At 48.3% G+C, this 21242-nt stretch overlaps 1 protein-coding gene and 2 long non-coding RNA genes across 6 annotated transcripts in view; 1 reads left to right on the forward strand and 2 right to left on the reverse strand.

Annotated features, from left to right (window-relative positions):
• Positions 1 to 1625: 1625 nt before the first annotated feature.
• On the forward strand, positions 1626 to 4840 carry LOC105605384 (uncharacterized). Its single transcript, XR_003587281.3, has 3 exons — positions 1626 to 1779; positions 2365 to 4019; positions 4657 to 4840. It is a non-coding gene; the product is annotated as an uncharacterized LOC105605384 (long non-coding RNA).
• LOC132658744 (uncharacterized) lies at positions 4190 to 15749 on the reverse strand. The gene is made up of 2 exons (XR_009598741.1): positions 15635 to 15749; positions 4190 to 9839 (listed from the first exon to the last, which is right to left on the reverse strand). It is a non-coding gene; the product is annotated as an uncharacterized LOC132658744 (long non-coding RNA).
• Positions 15750 to 16461: 712 nt separating this feature from the next.
• RAI2 (retinoic acid induced 2) overlaps positions 16462 to 21242 on the reverse strand; it is a 73750-nt gene continuing 68969 nt past the window's right edge. For 2 of the 4 annotated variants that reach the window (XM_027963025.3, XM_027963024.3), the window contains exons 2-3: positions 18278 to 18436; positions 16462 to 18127 (exon numbers count right to left, since the gene is read on the reverse strand). In XM_027963025.3, the coding sequence (XP_027818826.2) occupies positions 16832 to 18127; positions 18278 to 18412 (1431 nt within the window). In that variant the 5' untranslated portion in view covers positions 18413 to 18436 and the 3' untranslated portion in view covers positions 16462 to 16831. Of the gene's footprint in view, positions 18437 to 21242 lie in introns of all 4 variants that reach the window. The other 2 variants (XM_015104814.4, XM_027963023.3) reach the window with 1 other exon arrangement.

Consider the following 21242-nt stretch of genomic DNA (forward strand, 5'->3'; position numbering starts at 1 on the left):
GAGTTGCACACAACTGAGCAACTTTCACACACATGTATATCTAAAAGATAAACTTTTTAAAAGTACCATACCATTATGACACTTTAAAGATTATTCATTTCTAACAGCATTCTGTACTGAGAGGAACCAGGGCTCCTTGGAAAAAGGACCGATTCTAGGACTGGGACAGGGAATACCCGAGTTGACTCTTGAGTATCTTGCAGTGTCAGAAGGATGTGCTCCCCAAAAGAACAATGATGAGGTATGTCCAAGGGACACAGGAGCCAACTGAGAGAGCTTCCAGTGGCCAAGTCTGGAATGGTTCGAGCAGCAAAACAAAGTAGTATTGGCTCATAATCCAAAGGATAACAAATATCCCTCAGTCCATACTAATGTCTGGAGAAGGCAATGGCAACCCACTCCAGTACTCTTGCCTGGAGAATCCCAGGGATGGGGGAGCCTGGTAGGCTGCCGTCCATGGGATCGCACAGAGTCGGACACAACTGAAGCGACTTAGCAGCAGCAGCAGCATACTACTGTCAGTGATTGACTACATAAAGAAACAGGAGAGGGCAGACAAATCTGTGCAAAAGAATCCCAAGTTATGTAGACACCCCCAAGGAGGTAGAGCGTTACTCCCCATTTCTTAAGTGTGTGCTGTGCAAAGAAGTATGTGCTTCCTTCCAAAGAGGACAATACAGAAAGGTGGAAAAGAGGAACTGTCCAGGAAAGAGGCCTGACAAACACTCTCAGCCAGATGATCAAGGTCAACATCAACAGTGAGAAGTTCTGTTCATAATATGTACTCTTAATAGGACAGGACGAGAATGGCCCCTTATCTCTGTGGTTTTCCTCCCCCAAATCCATGAGCCCAGTTTCATCATGAGGAAAATCATCAAACAAATCCCAATTGGGGAACATTCTGCAAAATACCTGATCAGTCCCTCCTCCAAACTGCCAAGCTGATCAAAAACAAGCAAAGTCTGAGAAACGATCACACTCTAGAGGAGCCCAAGGAGAAAGGATGAGTAAACATACTATGGGATCCTGGAAGAGAAAAAAGGTGAAAAGTGAGGAAGTGTGAATACAGTGTAGGCTTTAGTTAATAATAACATACCCAATATTGATTCATTAGTTGTGGCAAATGTACCATAATGTAAGATATTAACAATGAGGGGAAATGGGTGTGGGTACTCTCTCTACTCTCTTAGCAACTTTTCTGTACATTAAAATGGTTCTAGGGACTTCCTTGGGGGTCCAGTGGTTAAGAGTCTGTGTTCTCAATGGCAGGGGCATGGGTTTGATCCCTGATCTAGGAACTAAGATCCCACATGTCACACAACGTGGCCCCAAAAGGGAAAAAAAAAAAACTGTTTTAAATCAAAAGGTTATTAAAAAATTAACGATTCCCTTCTATGATCCTACATTCATGCAGTATTCTGCTGAAAGTCCTGATCTCTCAAATCTGAATTGTGGAAATCTTTGTCCAAAGTTCCAGTGAGATTCTGAACGAGTGACTGCTCTTTCTTTAAAAAGATAGTATGCAAAGTTTCTTCGTGGTGCATGCAACATTTGATATGTGCAACCTGCTCCAGTAGTTATTTTTAGATCTCTCTGATGAGTGCCTGGGTCTTATTTTCACTTGTCTTTCCATGTTTGTTTGTGACTGAATGAGGTCAACTCCCAGGAAGAGGGAGGTACAGCACATGCTTAACGGAGAAGTTATGTACCATGTGGATTGATTTCTTCTTTTCTTTTTCTTCCTTTAAAAAAGTCTGTTGTTGCTTGCTTTTCACACATGTGAGTATACATCTCATTTCTATATGGAAAATTGCTCTGTAATGTACAGTCAGCATAGGAGTATCACCATTTAGAAGTGTTCATTAAGTGATGCTTACTGGTTTCCAATGGTGCATCTGGCTTTATTAATTTTTGTATAAAAATGACAGAAGTTAGCATGGATGCTGGCAAAATCAATAGCAACACCGCTATTAGAAAAAGTACAGGAATGTAAGGAATGACTGGTCAGAAAAAGAGCGTCCTGATATAATCCCTTCCTGAAATGCTTGAGTTAGTCAATGCTGCGCCTTCCTAACCCGATCCCGCCATCAGGGGAACTATGAACAGGACCTGACCAGGATGGGGGACGGCGCTGCTCAGCATCGAGTTCCATTCCAGACATTGCCAGTGTTAACAGTCTCTGTTAAATGGATACACTCATGACCAGAGTGCAAAGGATTTTATGCTTTATTATCATGTAATAAGCAAACTGCCTGATTAATAAGATGTGATTTTGGTCACTGCACTTACATCAGTCAGGATAAACTGTGCTTTGTTTCTTAACAAACAAACCCTGAAATCTCAATGGTTTTGCTTTTCTCCCAGGCAAAGTCTGATTCTCCAGAGACACATCGTTTGTTTTTCTTTCTTTTTTTGGCCTTGCCATGCAGCATGTGGAACCCGCATCCCCTGCAGCAGAAGCGGAGTCTAAGCCAGGGAAGTCCCGAGAGCTACCGCTTCTTTTGTGACTCTGCCCATGTAACACATGGCCTCCAAGAATCTTTTTGTTGCCCGGAGCTGACATGTGGCACTTCTACTTGGAACCCCCTGGTAGAACTAGTTACACAGCCCTGCTTAAGTGCAAGAGAGTTGGTTAGAGTGGTTTTAACAAGAAGAGGAAGAAGAAAATAGAAGATTCTGTGAACATATAACATGGCTTCCACCACAAAGTTTTAAGAATTTTTTTCAAGCTAAAACGATTGCAGACATGCTTTGGGGCTGGGCCAGGCTGGTGGCCTAACTGGGAGAAGGTGTGCACAGGTGACTGGAAGGAACTGTCTCAGACTGGAGCCCAACTGTTGCCATGCAAGACTGTGAGTCTTATGTTACAGTTCTTCCAGTTTTTTCAAAGCAAGTAGAAAAGCAGAGTTTAATGTGAAATCTCCCGATTTTAAAAAGGAGGCTTAAGGATTTGAAAATATGAGGCCAAACAAAATGTACCTGCAGGTCTCACTGGACCTATGTACCACCAACGTTAAGATCGTAGCTAGCTCTTTGGCCCAGGAACTTGGGATCTTGACTGACCCATTATTTCTCTGTGAGGTAGAGCCGATCCCACATTTTTAAGAATTAGGCTCTGCCAGGGAGCATCCCCTCCGCTCATCCTGGTTCAGGTTCAAATCCATCATCCTCACACAAGCTCAGCTGACCACTGAGGCACTTTGAGCCACACTTAAAGGACAAGCTTCCCTGCATTCCAGGTCATTGCCAGGCTAGGACATCTTCAGGCACTGGGGAAACCACAAAGTATTGAGAGAGACTGAAATAGGAATGGGTGTTGGGGTGTCATTATGAACTTGGAATAGGGGGGCCCATATGTCAGTTTCACATGAATCTCAAGAACTGTGCGTGGGAATTAAAAGACTATAAATGGGGCAGGGGTCACACTAGCAGACCTACATTGTGGACGGATGATCCTGGCAGCCAGTGGGGGCAGGGAGTCTCAGCAAACAAAACCCATAGATCGTCCGCACTACACAGAGCCTCCGAGGCACCCCCGTCCACGTTATGTCCTTGGGGGCGACTCCAGCAGTTTCATTCTGCCTTTTTCTGAGCTCTTCTCAGAGGAGGAGGTGTCCCTCTGAGAGACGCCCGAGTTGTTTGCTGAGTTCAGCACTGCCCACAAACAGTCCAGCACAACCACCTTTCTCTTTCAAGTGAAATTAGCGGTTCCTTTCCAGATCGCCGAGGTCTGGGAGGCCCAGCTTTTGGCAGGGGTCTCAGAAGAGCTTTCGGGCCGGGGAAGAAGCCAGGAAGGCACCCAGAAGCCTTGACAGCTGGCAATGTAGGTTCCAGGCTCAGGAAAAGAAAGTTCTGGGCCCATGGGGAACGCCACGTATGCTGCGGCCGCTTCCCAGCACAAGAGGGCAATGGGGTGCAGACGGATCTCCCCACCTCACCCAGGCACCCAGGAGCCCAGGAGCCAGGCACCATGGCCAGGAAGCCACGTGGGACTCGTGTCACCACCACAAAGAAGGCAGGTGAGGAGAGGCCCCGAGTCCTCTGTCTTTGGACGGCTGCCACCTGGGGGTGAGAGGGTGCTCCCCAGAGCCACCAGGGTCCCAGGCCCAGGCTTGGCCAGGGAGGTAGACAAGCTGTTGTCCCACTTATCTCGCCCGATGCCATCAACAAAGTGTAGGTCACACAGCAGTAGAGAGGGATTGGGTTTATTTCCCTCCGTGTCCTCTCTGGAGTGTCTTTTCTATTCTCAGCCCCTAGCGTAGCCCCATCTTCCCCCACAGTCTCTTTCACACACTCCATCCCCATTTCGGCCTTAATGGGCTAATGGGATCCGTTTCACCACCACTGGAAGCGGTGTTCTGTGCCTCTCCCAGGCCTTTTCCCGTCTTTAATTTCATTTATTTATTTTTTAATTGGAGGATAATTGCTCTACACTGTTGTGTTGGCTTCTGCTGTGCAACAACATGAATCAGCTACAAGTACATATATGCCCCCTCCTTCTTGAGCCTCTGTCTCCTCTATCCTACCCTCTAGGTCATCACAGAGCTGAGCTCCCTGTGTGACACCAAAGCTTCCCACTAGCTAGCTGTTTTACACATGGTCGTGTGTATATGTCAGTGGTACTCTCTAATTTGTCTCACCCTCTCCTTCTCAAAGGAAACTGATAAAGCGAAAAGACAACCCTCATGATGGGAGAAAATATTTGCAAATGAAGCAACTGACAAAGGATTAATCTCCAAAATAAACAAACAACCCATCAAAAAATGGGCAAAAGACCTAAACAGACATTTCTCCAAAGAAGACATACAGATGGCTAATAAACACTTGAAAAGATGCTGAACATTACTCATTATTAGAGAAATGCAAATCAAAACTACAATGAGGTATCATCTCACACCAGTCAGAATGGCCATCATCAAAGAATCTGCAAACAATAAATGCTGGAAAGGGTATGGAGAAAAGGGAACCCTCCTATAGTATTGGTGGGAATGTAAATTGATACAGTCACTATGCAGAACACTACTGAAATTCCTTAAGAAACTAAAAAATGGAACTACCATGTGACCCAGCAATTCCACTCCTGGGCATATACCCTGAGAAAACCTCAATTCAAAAAGACACATGTACCTCAGTGTTCATTACAGCACTATTTACAATAGCCTGAACATGGAAGCAACCTAGACGTCCATCAAATGATGAACGGTAACGAAAATGGGGTACATATATACAGCTGAGTCAGGTTGCTTCCAGGTTCAGGCTATTGTAAATAGTGCTGTAATGAACACTGAGGTACATGTGTCGTTTTGAATTAAGGTTTTCTCAGGGTATATGCCCAGGAGTGGAGAGGCTGTCATACAGAGTGAAGTCAGGAAAACTAGTAGATTAACATATATATATGGAATCTAGAAAAAACGGTATTGATGAGCCTAGGTGCAGGCAGGAATAGAGAGGCAGACATAGAGAACCAACTTTTCCTATCTTTACAAAGAGAACAGAAGCTGGGCAAGGAGCCGGTGCCAGCACTGCATGGAGGGCAGAGCCACGCCCCCCAGGAGTTGTTACAGCTCTCCTGGCGTTGGAGGGCACAGCCCAGTTTGCGAACGCGAGTGAAGACAGTGAGCAATGCCTCGGCCGCCCTCCCCTGGGAGCAGTGGCTGGAGCGGCCCCGTGCTCCCCAGCTTGCTCTGCCAGCTCCCTTGGGGTCCCTGCTTTCCATCCCCCTCTCTGTTGCCTCCCAAGAGCCCCGCCAACCTTTCCCGGCTCGATTTTTCTCACCCCGGCAAACGTTGAGGTCTTCAGCTCCACGCACTGTGCAGCGGGCAGTGCTCTCATCTGGTATTGTCGCCTGTAGGGAACGCTAGAAAGGCCTGGGTCCTCAAGTCTCTCTCCCTGGCTTTGCCGGAACACAGTTTTCTGTCACTAAACGGTGAGGAGGCTCCTTCCTGAAAACCTGGGCCCTCGAGGATTTTCAGTCTGGATCCTTCCCACGGATGTCCTGAGATGCCCCCAGACCAGCTTCCTCCAGAGGACCTGGGTCACTAGCGAGGTGCCTGTGTCAGGGCCACTATGCATGGAGGCCCCGTGTTGTTGCCTTGGCTGCCGGCAGAGGGCGCTGTGCCCGCTCTGGCGCAGGGGGCGGGGCGGGAGCAGGGGTGAGGGAGGGTGGGGGGATGGGGTGGGGAGTGGGTGCGGGGATGCGGAGTGGGTGGGGGGATGGGGGTGGGGGTCGGGGGTAGCTTCTCCGTGGCAGGCCCTCAGAGAAAGCAGCCTTGGTCCTGACTTTTTGACAGTTCCTTTGCTGCCGAGAGCAGGCTCCTCTTCCTGTGATGAAGAGATCAGTGGCTCTTACACGGGGTGAGCAAGGGATACCTTTTCTATCCTCACCTCACAAACCCTTTAGGGTAGTTATTTCAATGACAGATGCCCCCAGTGTGTCTAATGTCTGGGCTCCTGAGAGGTTGCCCAGCTAGACTGGGTTTAAAGGCTCGAGAAAACTCTTTCCTTGAAAACAGGAACTTCTGTTATCTCTTATAAAGCAAAGTTATATTTCTAACTCAAATAAAAGTTTTCTCTGAGACATCAGACATTTATAGAAAGGGGCTGATAAAAGGGAGTACAGCTCTGTATGTTGACCTGGGGGAAGTTTCCGTTCCCCTGGCTTCAGTGGGCCCCAGGCCTGGGTGGAGGCCTCGGGATGTGGCCTGTCCTTGTGCCCTGCTGCGCGGGGTGGGGGGGCGGGGCATCCGTTGTGGGAGAGGAAGGGAATGGTGGCCCTTCTGTCGTCAATCCCCAAAAGGCAACAAGTCATGGTTTTACAGATGAGGAATCCAAAGCAGAGTGATGCTTAAGAATAGGAACCACTGCTTTTGTGGCCAGTCTTGCCCTTGAGATCTTCCCTCCCTGCCTATGTCTCTTTTTCTCCTTTTCTAACTAGTCCATTTCCTGCTTAGGCCAAGTGATCAACCCCGCTCCCAGACCCAGAGGAAGGACAATGAGATGACACTTATGTATTCTGGAGGAAGACATGAAAGTGCCTGGCTAGAGACCCACCTCTGTGGAGCAGAGGGGAAACTAAAAATGTCAGTTGCCTTGAGAGGCTTTGTCAAGTCAGGCATTTCCATGATCCTTGATGGCTGTGCTCTCCGTTACTCTCTGTAAATAAGTATAAAAGGAACTCATTTATTGAGCACTCTGTCCTAGGTGGCCCAAATGTTCTAGCTCGAGTGATTGCACATATCGTATTCCTCACGCTCTACAGATCAGGGGCAGAGAGGTTAAGTGACCTGCCCAAAGTCGCAGTTACAGGACAGTGGAGGTGGGAACTGAACTCGGACTCTGTAGCTCTAAAGCTAGCGCTTCCAGCTCTGCCCGGGCTCCGCAGCCATCCCCTTGCTTAGATGTAGTGACCCCAACTGTTCCTAGTGCTGCTACAGAAGCATCTTGTGCTTGAGGGTTTTCCACATTTTAAGTTAAAGTGATGCCTGGATTGAAAGTTTCGTTCATTCAGTAGAAAGATTTAGAATTTTCTCATTTTATTATAACTGAGGAGGGTACATAAGATGATGAATTGGGGCATGGAAAGAATATATTAAACCTCCTTATATTTGTTTCATTCTCTCAAAATTTTGATTTTTGCAACGGTTTTATAATCTATGCATTATGCCTGTAACTTATAAGTAAATCCTCAAACTCCGAGGAGGTGAATGCCAAAACATTTTCTCTGTACACCTCTGAAGAGATTTTCGACTATGGCTTGCTTTATGGTCTAAGTATATTTCTAAAAGATTCCACCTTCTTTTGAAGCATAGTGAACCATATGATTTGAGAGAATCAATCAGTACATCTTTTTTTTTGGCAAAGTGAATGATAGATTTCATACATTCTGTCTGGATTTCCACAGGCCATACTGATCTGGTTAAGAAGGGCACGCTGTTCTTTCCCTGTGGGTTCAGTTCAGTCCACACACAATTGTTGTGTGTGTGCTTGTGTTGTGTGTCTTTGTTATGGGTTCCCTAAATACCAAGCACTGTGCTAGGTGTATGAGATGCAGGGGCCTTGACCTTGGGCCTAGAGGAACTTGTGGTGTAGTGGGGTGGATGGAGACCCGCTTTCTCTGGAATTAGGCGGACAAGATGATAGAAGCATGCACGTCACTGTGGGCTGGCAGACGGCTCTTAGCTTATGCAGGAGCAGTCATGGAAAGTCATCTGGAGGAGGTGGTGTTTGGAGTTAAATCTTAAAGGATTAGGCAGAGTGAAAAGGTGGGAAAGGAGCGTCAGGGTACTCAAGGGTAGAACTACAGAGGCTTGTGCCTGGTGTGGGAGGCCTCTGTGGGATATGAGGGTACATCTAAGAGCAAACGCTTTTAGGCAGCAGAATGTTTTTTTACCAAAACTATTCTGGTGAAAGTCTAGAAGAGAGATTAGGGGGCTAAAGATAGAGGCACAGACCCCCCCAGTTTTGTGGACATTCCAAAAGTTTAGGCAAAGGATGATGTGGGTTGAGTGAAGCACAGGAAGCGTAGAGGAAAAGAATGATGGATTAGAAAAACATCAAGGAGGCAAAGGAGAGGGAGGAGTCGTGGAGGGCAACGAGGGAGGGGGCGGCAGCAGAGCATAGGTTGTGCGGTGGGATCTGGGCCAGGGGCGATGCAGGGAGAAGCTGAGTTTCAGTTTTAGGGGTGATGAATCTGAGATGCCTGTGTGAGCACCCTGTGAAGATGGCGGGCTGGACCTTGGGTCTTTGAAGAGAGAAAGACAGGGAGCAGGGGGATGATGAGAAAAGGACAGAGGGAGGGAAAAGTCAGGGCTGGCCTAGAGACAGGGAGGAATAAACACAACAAAGGTACTGGACACAACTGGGAGAGTGGATGTGGTCCCCATAGCATGGGAATGGGAGCTGTGGGCCTGGGACGGAGCCTGTGATGGAGGGAGGAGGAGAAAGAAAAGGGGCGTCGGGAGCATTGTGAGGAGGGAGCAAGGAGAGAGGCAAGAGGTTGCAGAGAGAGATGTGCCCAGAAAGCTAAGGAGAAAGAGCAGGGTAAGAGCATCCCACACCTCTGAAGGGTCAGGAAGAGGAAGCTCAAGAGGCAACCAGAGCTCCTCGGATAAGTGCTATCACTTGTAAAATCCAACAGGAGCAGGACTTCTGGGAGTTTTTTTTTTTTTTTAAGGGAAATAAAGAGAGGAAGGGACGAAGAGGGAGAGGGAGGAAGGAGCTTCAGTAAAACATTCACTAAAATGTCATTAATTTGGAAATTTACGCTGTCTCAAGTGGGCTCTGCTGGATTTTAACCTTCATGGTGACAAGCGAAGGGTCTAAAGAGCAAACAAATAGGACAGGTAGGCTGCAAGTGGTGTGTAAAACCTATAGTGTCCAGAACTAACATCCAGAACAGGCCCAAAGCAGGAGGGCCTGACCCTGGCCAAGCCCAGAGCAGGAACCAGTGTAGCCACCAAGTGATCAGTGGGAACGGAAAGAAGGTATGCTGTGTTCCAGTTCACTAAACAGTCATGGAGGCCAGAAGCTGAGAACCCAGTGATCACGATTCTGTTGCAAGCCTGTCTCAGGAGGCTTGCGGCCTAAGGGCCTGAGACTTGCTCGGGAAGACCGGAGAAGGCTTCCCTGCAGTGTTAACCCCCTGCAGTCGTTCTCAGAGAAGCCTGCGAGGAAAGGAGCTGGGGAAGACCTGCCCGGAGGTGCCCCTGGGGCTGGGCCCGGCCGGGCGGTGAGGAGACACTTGCCTGGAGGCTGGGGGCCGTTTCATGGTGTCCGTCAGCTTGTGGATGAAGCCAGCCGGCCAGCGCCCATGGTCCGTGCGTGCCCTGCTGTCCTGCACGCTGTGAGAAGGGACACAATTGGAAGAGCTTTTTTTAATGGAAAAGAAGAGCGGCACCAGTGTGGAGGGAGCACTGGGGAAACAGGAGAGCCACACTGTTGGGAGACAGAGGGCCCCCGTTTCCCTGGAGGGTCTGGACGGCATCATGGCCTTCCAGCCCCCAAGGCCAGGACAATGACGGAGTCAAGATGGGGCTTCCTCTGCCAGACACTTGATGCATTTTGAAAAGATTCCCATTGAAAACACTTGCAGTAAAGTCTCGGAGCTTAAAGAATTAGCCCTCCCTTCTCTGGCTCGCCCACCGCCTGCAAGTGGCATTCCTCAGCCACACAAAGAAAACAGACTGTTCACATCCACGCTCAAGTACCAGAGGAGCACCATTCACTTACAAAAGGTTGATACCCTCTTTACAAATAATGTTATCCCTGTGTTAAGACGAGTTCCCCCAAGGGCTTCTGCTAGGCAAGACCTTGTTAGCTGGTTTCCATTCATGCAGCACTTGAAATCATAAAGCTGCATGAAAAAAAAACAACAACAACAACAACTTGCTGACAAAAAGCTGTTGACTCCAAGTGCTGGCCTGGCCTCCAGGAAGACTGAATGCCCGGGGGCATTTTGCTTGTCTCCAATGCCATCGCGTGGCCATGCTGGGGACTGACACCTGCTGACATCCTGTAATCAGGGGCTGAGTTTTTGTTCTTGGAGGATGGCACTTGGATCCTGTTTCTCTGGCCTGGGATCCAGCTCCCCTTCCAGGGGAGGGAGTGATGGGTGAGAACCTGGTCCCAGAATTCTGAGTTCAGAGGTTGTTAGACCCTATGTGGCCTCGATGTCCCTCCTGCTCCTGGATGGGTCATACGAAGAAGCAGTAGAAGGCACACACCCCGGTATCTCGAGTCCTTAATGGAGAAGAGGCTGCTGTGCTGGGCATGCAGGGTGCCCCATCACTTAGCAGCTTTCCTCTGCCCTGCGGGCAGCTCCTGCAGGACCAGGGGGACCCCAGACCAGCACAGCTGCTGCTCTCTGATCCTTTTTTTAAAGATGTGTGGCAAAACCAATACAATATTGTAAAGTAAAAATAATAATAATAATAATAATAATAAATAAAATTTTAAAAAAGAAAAAAGTATTTATTTTGTTTTGGGCTGCACTAGGTCTTTGCTGCTTTGGGCGGGCTTTCTCTAGTTGCAGTGAGCAGGGGCTACCCTTCGTTGTGGTGCGTCGGCTTCTTGTTGTGGTGGCTTCTCTTATGGTGGAGCACTGGCTTAGTTGCTCCACGGCATATGGGATTTTCTTGAATCAGGGATCAAACCTGTGTCCCCTGCATTGGCAGGCAGATTCTGATCCACTGAGCCACCAGGGAAGTCCCTGTGATTCTTTCATATACAGGTCTTTTACATGTGATTTCCTCTGAATTAAGAGGCCTGTGGCCAAATATACTTTGAACCTGGGTAGACAGATGGTGAGGACCAAACTACAGGACTGGGAAGGCCTGCTCACAACAAAGCACCTAGAGGAAGGGATTCTAGATTCTAAGAAATGAGACATGGCAGATGATGTTCCAAGCAATGTTTTGACCGTAAAGAAAAACCGAGAAAGGCAGCTGAGTGGGGTTCAAAGGGGAGTGAGGATGTATCGCAGGCATATCAAGGGTGGTAGGCACAGGGATGTAACTGATCAAAGGTGGGCAGTAACTATTCATTTTAGGAGGCTTTGCTGGAACCCACAGTCAGTTCCCAATTTCTATCTGGGGTTCTTTTATTGTTTTTAAAAAGATAACAGCTTTATTGAGATATAATTCACATGCCATACAATCCAACCATTAAAAGTGCACAATTCTATGTTTTTTTTTTTAGCATATTCACAGAGTTGTACAGTCATCACCACAATCAATTTTAGAACATTTTCACCAACTACTTGGAGTTCTTGACTCTATGAGGTAGATGGAAAATTGTAGAAAGAACAATCGTGATGACAAAAGGAGTATAAAGAGGATCTCAGAGAGTGTGAGAGGAAAGGGGGCTTTTGAACTGAAAGGAAGGAGGCTGTGAAAAGATCTGGTGTTTAAATAGGAAACTGCTCAAAGGAGAAGGTTTGGCCTTTGTTTCCATTGAGGACAAACAAAAAACTGGCTCAATTACAGCAAGAAGGATTTAGGTAAAGCATGAGGGAAAAAAGACACACTGAGCTTCCTGGCAATGTTGGTGAATTCCTGGGTTATGCTGCCCCTGGAAATAAGACTGATGAACGGCCATCACAGGGCGAGTTGTGAATAACGGGTCCTTCCTGCTTCGTGGTGTCGGTAAAGGGGTGAGGCATCCCTCCAGGACTGGCTGAGCAAGGGCCTGCCCTTTTTGTGAGGGGGAGTAGTGTTGCTGAACCCCGGTGACAAGGGAGAAGCTTCAGGAGGACGCTGTAACATGCTGGATGAGTGATGGCCCTTTGGATGGATGAATGGACTTTCCCAGTAAAGTTTCCTGGTCAGATCAGCCTTGAGGTAGTAAACCAGGAAATATGAGGGACCAGAGATCAGAGCTACAGATCTCTTTCTGATTGTTTCTTGATTAAATTCATTCTTCAAAGAATTTTTGAGTTCCTGCTGTGGGCCAGGTGTTAGATCCTAGAAAAAAAGTAGTGGTTCTCAACCAGGGGTGACTTTGCCCCCAGAGGACTCTTGCCAACGTGTGGAGACATTTTTGTTGTCACAGTTGGGGCAATGGGAGGGGTACTCTGGGTGCCTCGTGGATAGAGACCAGGGATGCTACTCAACATCCTACAGGGCACAGGACAGTCCCCCAATACAGAACCCTTCAGTCCCAGATGCCAATGGTATTGAGTTGGAGAAATCTCGAGATAAGTAAGATTCAGCCCCTGCTCTCAAAGAATTTGGTCTGTTCGTTGTGCTACTTCTTAATATGGCTTGAAATGAGTCCTAATGAAAGTTTCTGCATTGAAAACACTCTTCACGTCCCTTATTTGAAGAGTTATAAATAAAACTGAATTCCTGACACCATTTGGGACTAACAGCATGGTGCTATCAATGTAAAGGGGCTCATCACATTCTTACTAATTGACTGGGTTATCAAACCTTATGTTTTAAAAAATGATTTAGCAGAGGGAGGACAGGATCCAGGTGGCCTTTACCATCGTTATCAGCAGCACAAGGCTACACTTTCATTTGAGCCTCTATAGAGTTGGATGGAAAATAACCTATGAGTTGGGTTAATATAGTAAACCTCAACAGTTCATCTCCTTTAACTTGAATTTATTCATAATTTTGGCAGAGAATAGCTAAAATCTCACTTTGCTTAGAAATCCCCTGGCTTAATAACAGTTGCAGATGGATTATTTACAATATTTTGGAACTAGTTCTTTCAAGCACTCACATATACTACTTACTATAAAATAACCAATATGTTAATTAAAATAGAATCTCAATTTATTAAAATGGCACCCTAAAGGCTTCAAATATACCCTATTTTGTTTCACTGATGTGGGAGGTCAGTTATTTGACCTGGTGGTAGTGAGCTGTTCTGGAAAATTGCCTTTTTTATTTAATGAGGAGTAAAGTCGGCCAGAATGACCTCTAATGCTTTTTTCCCCTGCTGTTAAAGTTTTCAGCTTAGCAGCTTTTGAGTGTGACTGTTAGAGGCTTGGCATCCATACACTTCAGCTTGAAATCTCCCCTTTACCGTTGTGCCAAGTGCTCTGGGCGTTCCAGTTAACTGGAATGGTCTTGAAAATAATTGAAAAAAAAAAGCTGTAATTCAGACTCTTCACTAATTCATACTGGTTTTTGCCCCCAAAGGATCCAAATTCCTGTGGGTTCATCAGGCTTCAAACTCAATATTTAAGAATCATTGCAAAGTACATATTTTTGAGTTGTTGATGCTTAAAAACTGGAAGCAGAAAACTCTTCGGAGTCTCGATTTTCTCACTTGTAAAATGAAATCTAAATCCTTTCCCACTTTATTAATTAGGCTATTTATAAAGATAATGACTATACTGACATGCTCTCTCAGTAATCGGCCACCTTCATCTTTCCTCCTTCCTCCCATCCCTTCCTCCTTCCTCCCTTCCTCTCTTCCTTCTTCTTGGAGTTTTTAACCATTGCAGACATGTTTTTTTTTTGTTTGTTTTCCATGCTTAAAGTGTGTAAGTTTTGCCTTTGAATTGAAACAAATGTTTGACCCCACTTTAGTGTTTCCTATTCACTGTCAAGGACTTCCCTGGTTAGGATAGTAACTGTATCATCTTTAACTCTTTCTTCCTTTCTTCTAGATCATCTAGTTTTTACTTTACCAGGAGGATCACTACCCTCAAATATGAATCTTAGTAACGTGTTCCAATTTTTTATCATTTCTGAACTGAAGCCAACTGACGCCATATTGACAAGTCTGAGCAAATATCAACATTCCTGGGGACTAATCATATTTCCTAAAAGACTCTGAAAAGCTGTTCTTTAGGCTAGTTGGCTAAAACATTTTTTTTTTTTTGAGAAGAGATGGGAAGTTAAGTCATGAGAAAAAACCTGATGGAAATCCTGCAGGACTGAAATCTGGAAGAAGGGTAGCTGGAGACAGTTGTCCCTCCAGGGAACCTTAGGCTCATTCTGGCCACAGCAGCAGGCCCTTTTCCCTTCTAATTCCAGAGCAAAGTAGATTTTGGTTTCCACCAAAGGCTGGGAAGAGGGGCAGGTAGAGGGTGTCACTGCCCCTGCAGTGCAGCCCTGGTCCCAACACAACAGCTCTGTGTTCAACCTTCACAGATCTCAGTGAGCAAGTCTCCCAACCCGACAGCCAGTCTCCACCACACAGGCCTCTCTACCAAGACCCAGTGATGACTGGCAAGGCCAATGGATAGGCACGGCTGGGGTGAGGAGCAGAGGCCGGTTCCAGGGCTGGGGGATGGCCTCATGCTGGGTCAACACCCACAGATGGCAGTGGAGTCAGCCTTTCTCACCCAATCAGAGCTGACATTGGAAGAGAAAAGGGCATCTCCAGATATCGCAAAGGGAAATTTGTAGACTGATGTTTATAATGTGATCGCAGGTTACAAATGCCTTCCTTTCCACCTAGCTATCCTTCAGGTTTAAGCACTTGCTTCTAAAGTGCAGAGTGAGAATTCTGTTTCCTCAAAGCCAGATAAGCAGCAGCTTTCCCCAGTACACTGTGAAAACAGGGACCCTTGCTGGCTGGTGCAAAGGCTGCCTAGCACTGCGGGGGCAGCAGAAAGAACCACAAACGTGGTGAGAAGACAGCAGGTGAATGGGAACTGCTAGTCCCTAGGCACATTTGTGTTGGTGGTATTTGAAACTGAACTACACACGCCATGCTCGGGAAACATGGCTAGAAACCCACAATGGGTGTAAGAATGGAAAAAGATCGCCCCATGTTGAAGCGGAAAGGATGGAGTCTGGCTGGTGTAAGAGAATGGGACTAGTTAGCTTCAGGAGAAACAACCACTTGGTTACTTCCCATTGTGTCACACTTTGAAAGAGACATTTTAACAGCACAGGCGAAAACAGGAAAAAGAAAACCCACTATAGGGGTATGGTACAGGACCAGCTAAAACTGTAACCCTAGACACGGAGGGTCTGGTAATAAAGAACAGTCTCACAACTGCTTCCCCTCCTGTCCATATTCGCAGTAACAGCTGGATACATACTAATTGCAAGAAGTGAAAGAAAGTGCTGTAAGTTTAAAAGCAGGCATGCTGGAATCATCCCTCACCAGCACAGCTTCAGACCCAAGTGTGCTGTGCCGCCTAGCAGGTCTATTGTAAATGTACACTCACAGTTCCTTGTTGGTGTGGATGACTTCGCGCTGGTCTCTTCTTCCAGGTGTGTCACTTCTGTCCATTGAGAAATGCTTTAAGCGTGGGTTCTCGGCTTCGGCGCTGTGGACATGGGGTTGGATCACTCTCTGCCCACCCGATGCCAGGGGCACCCCTCCCTCAGCCGTGGCAACCCAAAGTGTGTCCAGGCACTGCCAGATGTTCCCTGGAGGGCATGATCACCCCCAGTCGCTGGAATGGCTTTCTCTTCCCTCCCCAAGCCCACTCCCAAACATCTCTACCCAGGGCTGGGAACTTTTATGAGACACCTCCTAATCCACTGGATTTTCCTCTTGTTCTGAGTTGCCTTCGGTAATATTTTTGACTTCCTGGATTATTACTCATTCAGAACAATGCTCCTGCTGCCCTTGAAAAGAAAGTGCTTTCAGCTAAATTTTGGGAGAGGGAGGAGAGGAGGCAGGTAAATATGCCTTTAGAGACATCTTGTCTGTCTTAGTCTATGGAGGGTTTCAGACCGAATTCTGCACATCCAGGGTCTCTGTGAACTAGAGGGGGCCATGGGTACTTGGAACTCACCTCCCTCTGCCACATTTTTACAAATGAAGAAAGGGGCCAGAAGGGGAAATAAATTGCTCAAAGTCATACATACTCCTAATCCTCCTTTTCTGAGGGCAGAGGCCAGTATGATTCTTCTCTGTCCAGCATGTCTGAAGAACTTTTTGGTCTCTAAACATGGATAACTTTCAGTGCTTTACAAGTGACAGTTTTGGCAAAACCATGCCAGTTCAGGCATGCAAATTTTATAAATGATAGAATACTGCAACCAATTAGTGCAAATGAACATTTATTGTGAAATATTCATCCTACCCTTTATTAGGTATTACATCATCAAAGCACTTTGTGGCAATGAAAATAGCTTTTTTAACCCCCTCTGATTCACCCAATATTCCATTAAAGCTGCAAAAAATGTGCAATCTGCTTGAAAAATAGGTTGCTCTTATTTACTCATTTGTGAAAAGTCAAAAATTAAAAAAGAAAATGATCCTAGCTTACAGGGCCTCTAGAGCCAATTTGCTTTCCTGGTTCCCAGCTACTCCCCAAAATAATTAACAAAGATAATTTGTTTTAAATGCCTTTTTATAAAACCAATGCACCTTTCCCCATATTATAATCATAAAAATTTTAAAAAGCCATTATTTACTTTCTTGGAAAAAAGGTGGCCAGCCGTTGTTTTTTGATTGGGAGCATGTGTATTTCCTGGGAGTTCACTTTCTTTAACTTTATGCTCCGGTTTTTGGTGGGTTTCCTGAGGGCCTCCATGTTTCCCAGGGCCTCTTCTCCTGGGCTGTTGGTGTCGGAGCCCTGAAACATGGAGTCTTCTCGTCTGAAGGAGAAGTTCTTGGTGGACACCCCCGAGAGGCCTTTGATCTTGCCACAGAAGATGGTAGGCACAGTGTCTTCGACGGAGACGATCACCTTGGCCGCCTGGGACTCGCTCACCATCTCCATGTGATTTCCAGCCTTGACCTCGCCACTAGGCTGGCTGGGTAGCTCGGTGGCGTCGCTGCCGCCCCCGTGACTCTCCATGACAGATGCAGCCTCCTGTGTCGTGGCGGGGGCAAAGGGCACTTCCATGCCACTGGGCAGTTTCTCCAGCACCGGGTGACCTGGGCTGTCCACGGACCCGCTGCTGTCATACAGTGTCTCGGGGGGAGGTTCAGGTTTCCGGTGGGCGGCCAGTGACAGGTCTAGGGCTGTGTCTTCCTGGCTCATTGGGGGGCTGACTTCACCAGCCTTGAGCCAGGGCACTGACTTCATGGAGAGATCCAGGGCCTCATTCTCACTCCCCATCTTGATGACAGTGTGGCGGCCGAGCTGGAAGTACTCCCGGGGCTGGAACAGGTCGAAGGGCTTTACTTCCTCCTTCTGGAGAGGGCTCTGGGGGCCTTTAAAGGGGTGGAGGCCAAAGGCAGATGGCGGCTTGGGGCAAGTCGGGCTGAACTTGGCTTCGGAGCTCTGAGGCACAGGGATGGGGATGGGGATGGGGAGTGGCACGGGCAGGGGCACGATCACCGGGTAGGGCACCAGGAGCGTGGCCGGCGGGACCAGGGGTGACAAGGGGGAGTTGAATGGCTGGGGGGGCACTGGGGCATAGCCTGGGGGAGGCTGGCAGGGCGGGGGGCCGAGCGCACCCTGGGCAGGAAACAGATTGTGGAGCACGGCTTCGAAGGGCAGTGGGGGCTCCTGCGGCTGGCTGGGGATCCGCAGATCCAGGAGCTGGGGTTGCGCCTCGGGGTCCCGGGCCCCCTGGAAGAGGTTGTTGTGGATGGTGCCAGAGGAGCCCGGGGCTTCCGGCGGCAGGACCAGCGGGGAGTTGAGGTGCTGGAACACGTGCTGCTCCAGCACCACTGGGAGCTGCACGGGCCCTTGCGCTGTCATCACGTACGTGGCGTTGCCGCTCTGGTTGAGCTCAGGCGCCGAGCTGCCCTCCACCTGCATGTGAATGGGCATCACCACGGGGCTCTCCCCCAGGCACAGGGGCTGCAGCACGGTGGCCGCCACCTTGAGAGCCACGCCGCTCTGGGACTCGGCTGGGGGGTTCAGGATGGATGGGGCTGGCACGGTCACCAGCGCCTTCTTTACCAGGTCGGTGGAGTTGATGTTCCAGGCCTCGGTGGTGATCAGCTGGGCCATGCCATTCTCCAGTCTGTTATTGGTCAAGGCGGGGGAGGAGTCGCTCATGTCCATGGCGAGGTTCTGGGACTGTAGATCGTCCATCACTCAGCTCGGATGCCACTTGGCCTGCAACACAGAATACACCGTGTGAAGCTTCCTTCTGAGACCATTTATAGCTGCCTCCAGAGCTCTCCCCACATCTCTTAAAAGTTTCCATGTCTCAGTTACCCGGGGAGCACACCCATTTCTCAGTGTACACATACATGTGACAGCTATTTCCTAATATATACGAACACACCCATACGATCAGCTGTGCGTGGACAGCCCCAATTTAACAGACGATTAAACTATAAACACAGATGATGTCATGACTAAATAACCGAGTGAGGTTGAACAGAGTATTGTGAAGCCAAATACACACTCAGCTTATGTTTAGCCTTCAACAAACACAAAGTTTCATTCCACATCGCTCTATTGGACAGTTAAGATATGTGGAGATTGGACTTGTCCAAATTCAAATAAGGAGCTAAGACTTACTTTCCTTTGAGGAGAAAACAGAGCCCTGCCACATTAGAATATTCTATAAAATTGGACAGGGGCCATCCCAGTTATGGAAATCATTAAAAAAAAAAAAACTCTTTCTAGCAGCAATAATTCTTCCAAAAGAGCCTTGATGAGAGGAACACCAGTGTATTTATACAAGGGTCATTACCGTTGTCTCCCTCTCTCTGACCAATGGCACCCTCTTTCCTCCAGTCAGAGGAAAAGCCACTCCAAGGAGCAAGGGGGAGATCGGGTAACTTGTGCAAACACTCATCGGGGTCCAGTGTCACTTTCCCAATCCGTCTTTTTGACCCTTGGCCTCCCCTAACTTCTAGCTGTCAAGAGGACAGGGTGTTGACGAGTCTAGGGCTGAGGAAATGGAACACGTGTTGGAAACAAACATCCTCAGAGGTGAGATATACTTTCTTGATGTCCTTGGCACCTCTGGCCACCTCCTAAGATGCCAAAGGAGCCCAGCGCCGGTGCTTCCTGGAGGAAGCAGGGCTGCAGCTGCGATACGGTTCTCCATGGAAACACGTCCATATTTAGCCTTGTTACCATGGAGAAGGCAGGCACCATGTCTAACTTAGGGATCTGTGCAGCCCTGGAGTCTGGTGGGGCTCAATAATAATTCAATAATCCTCAGTCTTGCTGGGCAGGCCTTGGGCCACTCTAATTCTTGACCTCACCTGTCTGAGTTGTCTAGACTTTTGTCCTGTGGTCAACTCATCCTTCTCTCCTCACCCCTAAATGACCAACACAATCTCCAAAACAAGAGAGGCGGCCCAGAACACCATGGGATTAGAAGTCAACCAATGAGCCTTCCCTACAGGAAGGCGGCTTTAACAAATGAACAACCCTGTGATAGTTCCAGACAATCACAACATGTTGAATGCACAGAACAAGGAATTTCTCTAAGTATGAGGAGGGGAGGGCAAGATGAAGGATGCTGTGCAGATGACTTTCTGCAGAAGGATAGGTGAGTGATACCCTGGGCTGGGCACACTGCAGAGCCTCTGAGGAAGGGTGCCAGAGCCCAGCTCCCTAGGGTCCAGGTGTGCTCCGGAGATGACCATGAGCTGGCCCAGTGTGCTGGCCAGTGATGCCCCTGGAGGCAGAGTAGCAAGGGGGCTTGCCCCAGGTGAAAGGTCTGCTTTTCCTGAGAGGAGTGCTCTCTTATTCTCTCCAGAAAGTGACATGCCTCCAATACACCGTTCATTCATTCTTCCATGCATTCATTCATCATTCATCCAATCAATTTGCTGAAGCCTACTGCATGCCAGAGCTTTGCTGGGGGCTGGAGATGCTGTTGTGATTCTGGAGATGCTCATGCTTTCATGGAGACTATAGTCTAGTGGAGGGGCATGTCTTTGATCAGATAGAGACTGGCTAGCATGAGAAGGCCTCAGAGTGAAGCCAGGAGAGGTAGCAGGCTCGGCAGCTCAGAGCTCTGTCGGCCATTCACATGCAGCCCTTGGAAGGCCCTGAGCATCCCAGGCCTCCTCCAGAAGGGCCGCCCTGTCTGTCACAGTGGCCAGAACTCTGGGAGGGGTGACAGGATCCTGAAGGGAAGCTGAGGTGGGGCTGGAGAGGACACGGACAGCAGCAGAGAAGGCACCCGCGACTGTCCATCTGAGGTGGCTTCTGAGGATCTGCGAGGCAAACCACCAGAAGAAATCCTGCTCCCTGCTTCCCGTGGGTCTGGGGTTACCCCGCTGAGAGACTGCTTCCTGGGCTATACCGTCTGTCCTTCCAGATGTGGGCCTCCCTCTCTCTCTGCCTCCCTCAGTCCCATTCCCCCACCCGCCAAGAGCAAGAAGGCAAACTTTGGGGCATCATCTCCACCTGCTCCGGGCACACACCTTCAGCCCAGGCAGTGGCTCTCATGTCTTCCTGCAATCCCACTCCTCTCCCTGCCTGGCCCTGGTTCTATGACAGCTAATCCTCCAGCACCTTCCCGCTCAGAGTGTGAGGAAGCCACCTTGCCAGGTCAGGGTGTCACCCATGGGCCTCTGCTTCTCCCACAGGTGGCACCTGAAGGAAAGTTACACGGCTCAAAATAGCCTGGAGTTAAAATTCCCCTCCAGGTCCTCCCCACCATTCTATGCAAAACAAAGAACTCTCTCTCCCGAAGGAAAAATGGACATTAAGGTTGATTATGCCCAGCTCCTAGCTGGTCCAGCCTCTGGCCAATCTCCAAAATTCCTAGCCCCAGCTGTTTAAGAGATAACTACTCCGAACAACCTTGGAGAAGTCAAGCCCCCTTAAGACAGTAGCTTTCCACATACATGCCTATATATACTTACTCTTTTCTTGGATAAGTGCAGCAGGTCACTAATCTGACTGCTGCCCCTTCTCGCCTCATTAAAGGTGATCTGTTCCTGTAAAG

The sequence above is a fragment of the Ovis aries genome, chromosome X, assembly GCF_016772045.2.
Source record: "Ovis aries strain OAR_USU_Benz2616 breed Rambouillet chromosome X, ARS-UI_Ramb_v3.0, whole genome shotgun sequence".
Lineage (NCBI taxonomy): Eukaryota > Metazoa > Chordata > Mammalia > Artiodactyla > Bovidae > Ovis > Ovis aries.